General features: G+C 44.0%; 2 protein-coding genes across 2 annotated transcripts in view; one reads left to right on the top strand and one right to left on the bottom strand.

The window, feature by feature from the left end:
* Window positions 1-3,878: 3,878 nt before the first annotated feature.
* LOC131264273 (gamma-butyrobetaine dioxygenase-like) lies at window positions 3,879-6,496 on the top strand. The gene is made up of 3 exons (XM_058266556.1): window positions 3,879-4,612; window positions 5,786-6,097; window positions 6,169-6,496. The coding sequence occupies exons 1-3, from the start codon at window positions 3,879-3,881 to the stop codon at window positions 6,494-6,496; spliced, it is 1,374 nt and encodes a 457-aa protein (XP_058122539.1).
* Window positions 6,497-6,553: 57 nt separating this feature from the next.
* The window catches only part of LOC131264272 (protein Shroom), a 185,429-nt gene continuing 179,278 nt past the window's right edge, over window positions 6,554-12,704 (bottom strand). Inside the window, exons 9-12 of the mRNA XM_058266555.1 lie at window positions 11,828-11,954; window positions 11,584-11,713; window positions 8,981-9,247; window positions 6,554-8,901 (exon numbers count right to left, since the gene is read on the bottom strand). Of these exons, the coding sequence (XP_058122538.1) occupies window positions 8,638-8,901; window positions 8,981-9,247; window positions 11,584-11,713; window positions 11,828-11,954 (788 nt within the window). The 3' untranslated portion in view covers window positions 6,554-8,637. The remainder of the gene's footprint in view (window positions 8,902-8,980; window positions 9,248-11,583; window positions 11,714-11,827; window positions 11,955-12,704) is intronic.

The raw sequence follows: 12,704 nt of genomic DNA, 5'->3' as shown, positions 1-12,704 counted from the left end.
TTGTAAACATTTGCTAACACGATAAGGATCATCAGACTAGACTTTAGTTCCCATCTATACGAGGATTGACTAGGATGAAGAAAGGTTCGTAAGTGAGCTGCAGCTGAGGCTGATCGAATCATATTTGCTCAAAAATACTAGTTCCGCCATTTTCTGGACGAAGAAGTGCACATTAAAACAACAAAACATCAACGATGCAGTTCGATTGTAGCACTTTCTGCTGTTTGGTTTTGTGTGTCACTTTCATCATTTACTCTCTTTCCATTTTTTATTTGCTCCTTAATTAGCATGTAGAGGCAATAGCAATAGTTGAACCAACAGTAATACCTCGAATATACGATCCTTTTACGTAAAGCATCGGTATACGTATATTCTTTTCTTTTGTGTGTCCTAATGCCGTGTGCCATCATCAGCGACTACTATGCCGCCTCCCGTTCCACGTTGCATTTGTCGCTCATGTAGACATTGTTATTTTTATTTCGCCTGTGGAATTTGTTTAATTGCCGTACGTTGATCCAGTGCTAGTGCACCGGATTTATTTCATACGCGATGTGCGTATCATGGTTTCCCTTAGTTCACTACGGAAACGGATGAAATACAATCAACGATTTTCAAAACCCATGATAATAGCTAGCAACTTTCATCCAACGCCAACTCTGTCAAACGCCTTCTGAATCCAAAGCCAGCACTCGTAAAATTAACATTATCATGGCAACGCGGAATGTTTCTTTCGTTGCCATGGCAATTTGTAACATACTGGTAGTAATGGTTCAGCAATTGTTTGACCGTTAAGTGAAAGTTGGCGAATGTGGGCTTAAGAAAATAATTTACAAATGAAAAAATGTTTTTCAAGGGAAAAAAGGAACCAAAACACTCTTTTCAGTCCGGTTGAAGACTCGTGTATTATTTTAAATTAAGTTGTGTACCCTTAGTTTAGTTGAAAAGCTACGATTCACGCTTGAAATCGAGCAAGACACGCACGATAATCTTGCGGTTAGTTTTAGAACACACAATTTAACACAATATGTGGGATCCACTAGGAGTACACATCGATTATAATTTTCTACCTCATTTATTTCATAATTAAAGTTGTACGCACCCTAAGGGAGAGGATGTATTGAAAAAGGAAGAGTTTGGTGGTCACACGAGCCGTTGCTTGACATTTACTAACACTCAACAATGGGCGCACCTATAAATCTATCCTCTCACAAATCTAATTAGTTTTATAAGGCAACGTATATTTTACAATGTTCCAAGGAAAGTTAAGCATGTAGCGCATTAGCCAGCAGTTAGGAACACGTTCCTTGTTAGCCCTGCAAATGGGTGAGAAAACTCAGTGCAAATGTTTTTTTGTTTTACTCCATTAAGTGCACTGTCCATATCCTTGTTTTCGTTCACATGCAGTGTGACTATAACTGCAACAACTTTTTTATCTCACCCCCTATTCTTTAAAAAAGGATTGCAAGCAAATGGTCGAGAAGGAAAATTATCACTATGGCAAAATAGAAAACGAAATTCAGAACACGCAAAAAACTAAAACGACGAAAGAAAATCATACATACACCAAATTGGCAACAAACAAAAGCAAGGTGGGTAAAACAATACCCTTGCTCTAAAAGTAAACATTATTGTGATCACACCCGGAAGCGATACGCGTCAAAACAATTGAACACGTGAACAGGGAATGAGAAGAAGAGACTAAGATTTGGATTAACAATCGGAATTGTGGAAAGCTAAAAGCTAATCAATAAAGAAACAAAACGAGTACATGTTTGGAGCAAGGGCGAAGAAAATTAACACTTTGGCTACCAGTGGTTTTTGAAATCAAAGCAAAACGGCACTCTGCATTTTAGGTTCTATTTGACCTTTTTGTTAAAAAAAATCGTTTCCCTGTTGTTTCAAACGCACATACTTAACAATTTCCCCGTGAGCACTGCGAGAAAACTATTGCTTCGGAAAAGAAATCGAAAGAAAAGAGAGAATGAAACACTTTGTGGACCTGAGTCGAGCGAGATCGTTGTAGAAGAGAATAGAAGATAAATGGGCTCCTCCGATATGTTTTATCCAAATAGTTTCTCCCTACACGGCTGAATGGTACGAGATACGAGGTGCAAAGCTTAATTCAACTATCAATTTATCGATAAGTTGCTTATGTAGAATGGCGGTGGTACGAGACAAGAATAATTAATGGACACATTGAGCTGAAATGGAAAGAAAGCGTTTAAAACGAGAAGTGCTGAAGTTGTCATACGGACATGAAGAAAAGGTTTATTATTACTATTATTATTATTATTAGTATTATCATTAATTATCTTATTATACCTTTCATTACGGTTAAGACTATGAACATTATTATTATTGCTATTATTACGATATGATTATCGCATACACACAACCACTACCGAATCATACTATATTATTGTCATGATTATTCTTATTACTATAATCCCACATTAGGTACAAGCTAGGTCTAGTGGAGAGGTTTAGGGCGGAAGGTTAAAATAAAACACAAAACTCTGGGCTACTGCAAATCCGCACCCGGGTGCTGGTGGCGCATAGTGTGTCACGGCAGGGAAAAGGAGATGTTGATTTTTGGCAAAGAGGCCAAAACGAAATGGGCAGATGGGAGCATTAGGGATAAAACGGGATTAAACGAGTTTCCTGTGTGGAATTAAGATGATACTAAACTCACCCCAAAAACACACACACTAGCACAGAAACGTGTGTTTTCGAATGTGGAGAAATACGGGAAAACGTAAACATGTATGCCGGAGAAGAAGATATAGAATGGTAGCAAGTAAAGTAAAATATTGATTAAAAACAATCCCCTATGATAAATACACTGAGACATGAAACCAATGTGAAAATGTGACACGAACCAAAAGCACACGCTGCTGCGTGCTGTTAGCGTGTGGTCTTTTGTGTTTCGAAAAATCATTCTTTTCCTTATGTTGCCCTCCGGCAAGTGTCAGCAGCTGCACAGAACGATTCAAGCACCGGTGTGGACCGGGAAGTGGAAACTAAATATTAAAACCACCCTTCTAAGATAAGAAGAAAAAAATTTAACTGAAATAAAAACCAGAAAAACAGTAACAGAGTGAAAGGAGATAAGCAGAGAGAGAGAGAGCGAGAAAAAAAAGATAAACAAACAAACAAACAAACAAACCAACAAAGTGCAGACCCCGATTTAAGGATAAATGAATCAAGAACATGAGAGAAGAAAAAAAAACATGAAACAACAAAACAAGAAACCGTGATCGATTATTGTCTTTTTGTAACAAAAAATTATAAAAAAGTGGAACATCCAAAACCGTGTTTTTTTGTGAGTTTTAGTCGGTACGCAAACAAAACGATGAACGAAAGAAACTTTCTTGGTGTTTTCTATCACGCAGCCTACTACGAGAAAATTATCGTCTAATGAATTTGTTTGTTGAGGCCTGTTGGGTGGATTTGTGCGAGGAAGATAACGCGCCTGCGCCCTCGAGTGGATGGCTTAATCTGGCGCTTGCTTAACTCTGTACTTGGCCTTGTGGATTGCATCTTCGTTCGTTAGTCGTGCCGAGACATTCTCTCGAGGAGGACCCGCGCGTTGTCCTGGTTAATCAGAGTGTATAGTTGCTTTCGTCGCCAACTGTGCCCTTGTTCTCCTTTACGCTTCGTGAGGAAAGTGAAGTGTGCATTTCTAATACTTTTGTAGCAAGTTCGATACATGATTTAAACCGCTTTCGGTGAAGTAAAAGTACTTTACAGTGTTGTCGGTCAATTAACGAAATTAAATGTCCCTCGCACGCACATTAGCGTTATCCGGCAGGTTGGCAAATACCATCATAGTTCAAACGGCACACCCTCGGAGCATTACAGTAGGCCGTCACCATGGCATGTTTAGTCAACTAACCGTATCCGGTTCCTCCTGTGATGCCCTTATGACAAAGCCATGTCAGCGCACTTTTGGTACCTCCGAAACGGCTCGCAATCGCCTGCTGCGGTCAAAGTCCGACGAGGCGGTCCGTCTCGCTGATCCGGCACCGACGTCATCGCGTCCACTGATAAGCGTTGCCTCCTTCGATGCGGCGAGTTCGCGTGTGGTGTTGAACGTTGTGCCGTCCGCTTCGGCCGGTTCAGCAACGGAACGGTTCGAATTTCCCGGCGTCTGGCTGCGGGACAACTGCCAGTGTGCCGAGTGCTTCCACCGCGGATCGACGAGTCGCGTGCTGAACTGGGAGACGTTCGATGTGGACCGGGCGCGGGTGGAGGACGTGCGGGTGCAGGACGGTGGCCATGCACTGGAGGTACTCTGGGAGGAGGGTCATCGGTCGGTGTACGAGTTGTCGTGGCTGCTAGCTCGAAGCTTTCGCGAAGGGGACACGCGGGAGTACCTGCGCGAATGGTACCGTCCGGATCCGGTGTTGTGGGGCGCGGGACGGTTCGAGGCCGGCGAGGTACTGCAGGAGTTCCAGTTCCAGGAGGTTCTGCACGAGGATGAAGTTTTGCGACGGTGGATCGAAGCGTTGATCCGGTCCGGGGTGGTCATGATCAAGGGAGCACCGCTGACGGAGCACGAATGTCGCCGGTTGGCCGAGCGGGTTGGATTTATCCGAAAAACACACTACGGGTAAGCACAATTCACACAACGCACACAATTTCAATCCAAAACTCCAGCCAGAACGGCAGCTTGCAAGTTTTCCCGCGCTAACCGTCACTTTGAAATCGGATAAGAAATGTTCCAATTTCTCGCACGGCACGACGTCGGTCCGATGTACCACAATTCGGCTCCTTTTTGATGCGGGTCGCAGCAAAAGCAGCAGGTAGCACCTGAGCTGCTGTTGCGGTAGGTCAGTTCCAACCGTTTCCATACCGGCCGGTGGTGCGAGTGAGACAACTACCTGCAACGCGTTGGAAAGCGCACCACCCTGCTCACGCATCTAGTGTGAGCGAGTCTGCTAGCGGGAGCAGGTGTGACGTCTCGCTCGCTCTAGCGGTCCGGTACGAGAAGCGGTTGTTACCTCCTGGTTGATCTGCGCTCCTGTTACAAAATCAAAATTTGCACCTAAACCGATTGCGAGCGCGACTTCGGTTTCATTCGGTAAAACGCGCTCGGCCTTCCCGAGAACCGAAAAGAAAAATTGTTTAAACGGTTTAAATGCAGCGGGAATTTGGCCTTTATTTTGATGAATATTTTAGATTAAGTTATTAAAATCGACTCAATGTCGTGCATAGTAAGTTTTAGAAACTTTTTGGATTTTATAATAGATACATTTCGGATAATAACGGTCATTCATCGAAAGGAAACATATATTTAGAGATTTTTTTTTTCTTTAAAATCATATTCAATTATTGTATTGACACTACAGGTGTAATAATACATTTTTAAATTATTTCGCGTTTCATAACAATGGTTCATCGCAATGGAAACGTTTATCTTTCGAGTGTTTCTTTCTTTAAAATAATATTGAATTTTTGTTATTTATTGTGCTACTAATAATACATTTTTGAACTATTTGGAATATTATTAAAAATGGTTATTTCGGAGTTTTGAATAGAAACGCAAAACATTCGAGTATTTGTCCACATATTGATTTATTTTGTTACAAGTAATATAGCAAAGGGATTCCACATTTGTGTAACATTTTAAATTTCAAAATGCATACCACGTACATCGAAGCGGAAACGTAAACCGTTCGAGTGTTTCTTTCGGCTTACACATAATAAAATATTACAATTTATTTCGATCCGCTTTTATTTTATTTTATTGTAAATATATTGTTTCCCACCCGCTCCCGGATAGTGAGGAATTCATCGTGAAAGCTAAGGAGGGCACCAGCAACGTGGCGTACCTTTCCACCCCCCTGCAGATGCACACCGACCTGCCCTACTACGACTACAAACCGGGTTGCAATCTGTTGCACTGTCTGGTGCAGTCCACGAACACCGTTGGCGGGGAGAACCTGATCGCGGATGGGTTCTACGTGGCGGAACGGATGCGCCACGACCATCCGGATGACTTTCGGCTGCTGGCGGAAACGCTCGTCAACTGGAGTGACCTGGGCGAGGACGAAGGGGGTGCCTTCCACAGTATCTACCGTGCGCCGGTCATCTGGTGAGAATGTGCTCTGTCACGATTGTTATGCATCCGTTATCAACACGTCTCCCATTCGCTGTTTCCCGTAGCATCGGTCGTGATGGCCGTCTCGAGCGGATTAATCACAGCGTACCCCAGCGCGACAGTCACTTCAGTGTGCCGTTGGATCGGGTCGAACGGTGGTACCGGGCGATGCAACGCTTCGTGGCCATACTGCACCGGGAAGCGGTAAAGTTTCGGACGTCTCCGGGCGACATTCTTACGTTCAGCAACGTACGCATGGTACACGGGCGAACGGGGTACACCGACACGTCCGGGAACACCCGGCACATCGTGGGCGCCTATCTCGATTGGGACGAAATCTACTCCCGCTGGCGGGTGCTTAAAGCGGCGGCAACGAAAAACACTAATCTCTAAAGAAAAAAAAAACACATTAAACCAGCCTTTGTTTTAAGATAAATCATATTTTCTGTTTTCTCTTGCCGGTGTATGGGAGGAGAGCGAGAGTGTGTTGGGTGTTGAATATAAGATTATAAGTAAACGTTTGCTTTCCTTCATTTAATTGCTTCAATTACACGCTACACGGAAAGAGGAAGAATCGGAATGGAGAGAAGAGGAATCGAAAGCGGGACACTCCGTTTACAACTTAATCCAACAGCAAGGAGCTAATGATATTGCCTGGTCCCGGAAGATCTTCAAATTCGGGGACGATTTCATCGTCGACTGATGCAAACAAACACACGCACATGCAAACACGCAAAAAATAGGTAAGGGTCTAGTGGACTGGACTAATAATATTAAACGGGATCCTCGCTCTACGAAAAAAAAAAAACGCACGATCGCGATCGGCAAATTATGTTTACGAATACTAATAATAATAGTGTAGTGTAAATAAAATCCAAGTTAGGTAAGATGAAACAAAAACAAAGCTAAATAGCATCGCCGGCATCAAATCCGGCGGAATTGCTAGTATAATGTGTCGTTTTTACGGTTCGCCTTCTCTCAGTTCTCTCTTGTTCTCGACTTTTCCTCTATCATACACACGTACGCGCACACAGACACGCTGCTCGGATCTTTTTAAGTAGTTTATAAAACTATGCTCCCTAAGTCTAAGTGCATAATTATAATTGATTTGCATAGGACGATCGATTAAAAAATAGTTTCCATAAAATCACAATATCTCTTTCTTCTTTTGATTCTCCTTCTGCTTGTGTCTCTCTCCTCGATTGGCGCCTGCTTTTTTATACTTGCCAAACATTTTTTCTCGCCCTTTCGTTTTTCCCTCTAAACACCCTTAAGGATACCGCGTAACACAATAGAGTATGATTATAAGCCTATGCGCTAACACAATGCACAAAACCACACAAGCAATGCTAGTTTTTTTATCTTCCGTTTCGATTTCTTTCACCACGTTCGAAAACTTGTTTCGAGCGCTTCTCGATTTCATTTCTTGTTAGCTTTCTGATAACGAATATCCTTCCGCCCCGTAGCAAACTATTTCGAATAGATTAGCCTTCTCGCCTACTGTGACCCCAATGCTTTTTTTAAGTAAACGATTGTAAGCACCATATCGTATGTTTCTATTCTTTTCCCCGTGTCGTGGCAACGCTTCAGTAGGCGACGACGGTAGGCAAAACATTCTGGATCGGGAATAAAATGCTATCCTTTATACGAAGAACGAACGAACACAACACACCGGAAGGAAGGATCATAGGATGGTTTTTCGTAGCGGGTTGGAAAAGAGGAAGGATTTCTCCAAAAACAAACAAACCATGGTGCAATCTTCTTTTTTTACTATGCAATGAAAAAAATGACTTCTCCATACCGGGTATAAAACGAGGACAGAAGGGTGGTGGAAAGCGGTGCAACACTCTTTGAATTTCAACTTCTCTCCGTTGAAATGCAAGAACTTGATCCGTTAAGGGAATAACCGTACAGGGTAGCGATGAAAAGGTGTGTGTGTGTTTTTTTAAAGAAAATTCTTTCTTCGTTGTAATACATTTGAAAGTCAAAATATGAATAAAAGTAAGGAGTTTGAAGCGTACAAAGAGAATCATATAACTATGCGCGTTATCCTAAGAAGCAGACGGGCAGGAAGTTTGACTAATTACAGAAAGGATTATCAGACCTATGTGTATCTGTTTGTTTGTGTGTATGTGTGTTTTTTATGTACAAAAACCGGAAAAATGCCTTCACTTCCACCATTCTGGTATTCGGAAGCTACCTACGGGTCGCTGGACTCTAATCATCAAATGTTTTCTTCTTGCCTTATCTCAATTTTTTTTCTTCCTTGCAACACACATACACACATTGAACAGAACCACTTAAAATATTCGAGAGAAAAGAACAAACAGCCAAACATACATCGACAGTGGGACGGCCGTACACAGGCACCGCTGCTTCCCTTTCCCCCCGTACATCGCAAAGGGAACAAAGGTTGAGGTTTTTGGTAGCTGGCCCGTTTACCGTTTAACCCATTTTAAAATCACGGTGACCCTCATCACTACTAGACACTAGCATTTGCTTAAGAATCGATCCCCCTTCCTTCCCCCTTAAGGCTAACATTCGCTCTGCACCAGCGTGTCCTTTAGCGCCGCCAGCTGCTCCTCGCCGAGCTTGATCTTGTCGGCGATCTCGCGCGAGTCAACGATCAGCTTCGCCTTCATGTTGATGAAGTAGTCGTAGTCGGCGTACTCCTCGATCGTGAGGGCCTGCTCGAGGATGCGTGCGATGATCGCCCCACGCCGATCGATGTCGTCCTTCAGCTGCTTCGCTTCGTCCAGCTGCTCGAGCAGTCGTTCCCGTTTCGCTTCCAGGATCTTCTAAAATGGCAAATATGAATCGTATCAGTAAGCACCGCCTTGTGGTACGCCGGCATGCCAGGCGTGTAGTACTCCATACCTTGTCCGGGTGGTTCGACTCAATGCTGTGCAGTGCGTTGTCGGTACGGGCCAACCGGCCGGACAGGGACAGGAGTAGCATCGTGATGTAACCGACGTCATCGACGTACGAGCGGAACTTGGAGGCGTCGGTTGGGCGCACCTTCTGCGTCACCTTCAGCGCGACATCGTTGCCGAGCAGATCGTTGGCGTTGCTCTCCTCTGCGATGCTCGTCTGTTCGTTCGTCAGGACTAGTAGCTTTTTGCCAAGACGTTGGACAAGTTCCTCCTGTGAGTGCAGAATGAATGAAAGAAAAAGGTGCCAAAATTAGCAATTTACTTTTGATCATTTTCGTTTCATTTGTTCTCAGTATGTTCGATCTTTAGCATGATCGTGACAAATATGTAGCAACATAAATCATGCGTGAAAAGATCAGTTTAAATTAGAATAAATCTAGCTTAAGGCTAGATAAAAAGCAAAATCATTAATCGAACATAAATTATTTTCCGTGCAACACAGCGACAAAATCTTAACTATGCAAAAGCACTTATTTTCATATGTAGTAAACCATCCTTGTATAATATCGGCCCGATATTTTTGACTCTTTATAATTCTCTTCTTTTAACGATTTTATATATCTATCATATAGATTCACCAAATATTTTTAATTTGGTTTGTTAGTAAATTAATCTACATTCTTATCCAGCTCATTTAAAAGTTGCAACTCTTTCGTACATAGACGTAACTGAATAAAAGCAGAGCATCATGATTTTTAATTTAAAAAATTATTCAAAAAAGGACCTGACACGAAAAGCTATGTTAAAATTAATGAAAATACAGAAATTGTAATGAAAAAATTACAGTAACACAAATTCGTGCGTAAAACACAACCAGAAGCACGGTAGCACATAGGGAACTCTTTCTCGATTATGGCATTCTTGGAAACATTTGACGTAGGTGCTCCATTCGTTAATCAATCAGCCACGAGAGGGATTTGTTATGCAACTTTTTTCCTTCTGCAAATACGACGGTAGTGTAGCACCGATCCAATGTATTCCCCGAAGGTAACTTTCGGTGGAAAGATTCTCATCCTACGTAGGTAACATTTGTCAACCTCTTTGTAGCTCCACCTCGGAGACTCAGGTGTAGGAGGAGACTTGTGCAAACACCTTCAAAATGAGACGATGAACCATTCACCTCACTTGGGTGTCTTGTTTAACCGGTGTGCCTCACTTGCTTCCTTCTGGTTGTTTGCATGACACTTCCTTTTCCAAATCGCGTGGTGACCTTCACGTGTTAAATGCACCAACAAAAAAACGTCGATCACAAGAAGTCCACGGTTGGGTTTGTTTGGATATTCACTTCTCATTTGGTTGATTTTTGTTGTTGTTGAGGTATCAAACATCAAAAGTCTCGTTCATTACCAACTGCTGCCTCTGCGGAGGGATGATCGACGGTGCTCTTCGATACTTCGATGACATCGATGGTCCGGCAGCGATGACGACAACATTGCCGCACAGCAGATGATGTCCAGTTCGGGCAGCCGTTTCTCAGCTGATCGAGATCGAGATCGGTCAAAATATGTCTATCCCCGATCCGTCAAACACACCACGTAACACTGGCCCGTGTGGAAGGGAACTAACGCACGATGAGAGTCGGCCACATATGTTGAACCCCGGGGGTGTCGACGACCGTGTGTCGTTTTTTGCGGAAACCCCGTGGGCTGCTTCTAGACGCACTATCTCTTGCTTTGCTGCCGTGGATGTGGTGGGATCTACGCTCGCGTTCGCACTCACTACACGTGACCATACGGCACACGCGCGTTTCGGTTCACGCCTGGTTCTCCGTCCTTACCGACACGAACCGTGCTTCAGACGAAGCAGAAGGCCCACCTATCTATCTGCTAGCACACATGGCCACGGCTCGACGCACGGTGGGACGCTGGTTGGTCGGTTGGGTGGGGTTGAGTTGGAGCGTTGAGAGATTTAAAGCTCAACCTCGAGCGCCTCTCGTACGCCATCATCATGTTCCGGAATGTTGCAGGGTAGCGAAATCATAGAAGGGGTGGACTTTTTGCCTCCTTTTTTTGTTATCTTCCCTCGACGGAGGCCTCTCAAATCCTCCGTAGGGAAGATGTCCGGTTCCCCCCTTAAACATGGTGCACTTTTACTATCGCTTGCACGCGCTTGTAACACGATCCTCTTACGCTCGGGGCTACGAACGGGGCCCGCCGCGGGACGGGGTGTTTGGACTTCCGATCGAGCGTGAGATATTCGCTTTCGCTGATTCACGACCACCGGGCACAAAAGCAAGGCCACCGAACCGGGTGATACATCCGAGGGTAGTTGTGGTCGAACGTTTCAAGAGGTTGCTGTTCCAGTTTAGCCGCATAGGTTCTCATCTGCCAGTGACATCCTCCATAGACTACTGCTTCGGTACGCACGTCAATATCACCGGATGATGGAGTCGAGTGTTTGATGCGACATTGGGCTCGTCATAACAAGCATTAGAAAACGCAAGTCCGGCACAAGAATTTATAGCGGTATGGCACTTATTTCCTCGCGGTAATTGTACTTTCCATTTCATACATGCTTTGGCTACTCCGTTTGTTTACGTTTGCTTACCTTCTTCTTGGTCAGATCACAGCAATCACCGTTGATCAGGGTCATCTCGCGGCTGTAGCGCGCCATCAGCTTGGCCTTCGGTTCCGAAATTTGAAAGTAGGTCGAGCTGGACGTCAGAATATCGAGCGGGCTGGAAAGAGCAAAGGAGCGGGGTTGGAAAACCGGAAAGTTTAATTAGAGTTCAATGTTTGCTAAAGAACGCAAACAGCTTAGCAAACCCTGGCGGCTTGAGGCGGTAACGTACCTTTTCTGTGGACCGCCACCTTCCGTTGGCGTTGCGGTCGATGCATCCTTCTTGAGCGGCCGGGGCGCAATCTGTATGTTGAACAGGTCGGACACGTAGTCCGACGAGGATTTGAATGTTTTCGGCGCTATCATGGAGAGATGAGAGAGGGAGAGATGAAGGAGAAATGTAAGAAAATCAGTTGAGTTCATCCGTTTAATATTTTTTGTCCAACGAAATCCGCCTACTTCGTCAGCTTACAAACAGGAAGTGACGCTTTCAAATTGAAACCTTTAGTCTGAATTGGCTTACAACAAACAGATGGGTGTACAATACTGGGTTGGCGGATTGGTGTTTCAATTTGATTTACTCAATCCCCCACCTCCAACGCCGGGGTGGGTGGTCTTTTTCCCATCCACTTTGCATAAATAAACACTTTCTCACTGGGCGTTCGATGGGGGAGTAGCGCGAGAGGTATCTCTGTGTGTATTTAATTCCCTAACCAGATCGCGTTTGTTTTCTTTTGCCACCCGCCATTGCAGTTTTCCCACACGATCTCTTATCGATCGCGGTAGCCTGGTTTTTGTTTTGTTTAGGCAATAGTTTGTGCAGTAAAGCCAAACCGAAAGATGGGGGTGGGTAACAATGAGGTTTGTGGTGGCTTTTAAGAGATCCGGTCTCTTGAAGGGAATGGACTGGGCATGGTTGTTGCATAAAACCGTTCCACTTTGAGGTGGAACAATATTACCATTATCGGATCTCGTTTAAAAAACGGCGCCAGTTATCGAACATTTGGGCAAGAGCAAATCTTCATCGAAAGGAAAAAAGATAGCAGAAAGAAATCCAAATGTTAAGATACGGTACCCTTGGAAAGTGAAATTACTAAAACTGTTTTCCA

Source organism: Anopheles coustani, chromosome 2 (genome assembly GCF_943734705.1).
Source record: "Anopheles coustani chromosome 2, idAnoCousDA_361_x.2, whole genome shotgun sequence".
Classification (NCBI taxonomy): Eukaryota; Metazoa; Arthropoda; class Insecta; order Diptera; family Culicidae; genus Anopheles; species Anopheles coustani.
Note: the sequence above shows the minus strand (reverse complement) of the source record. Positions and strands in the feature narration are given on the sequence as shown.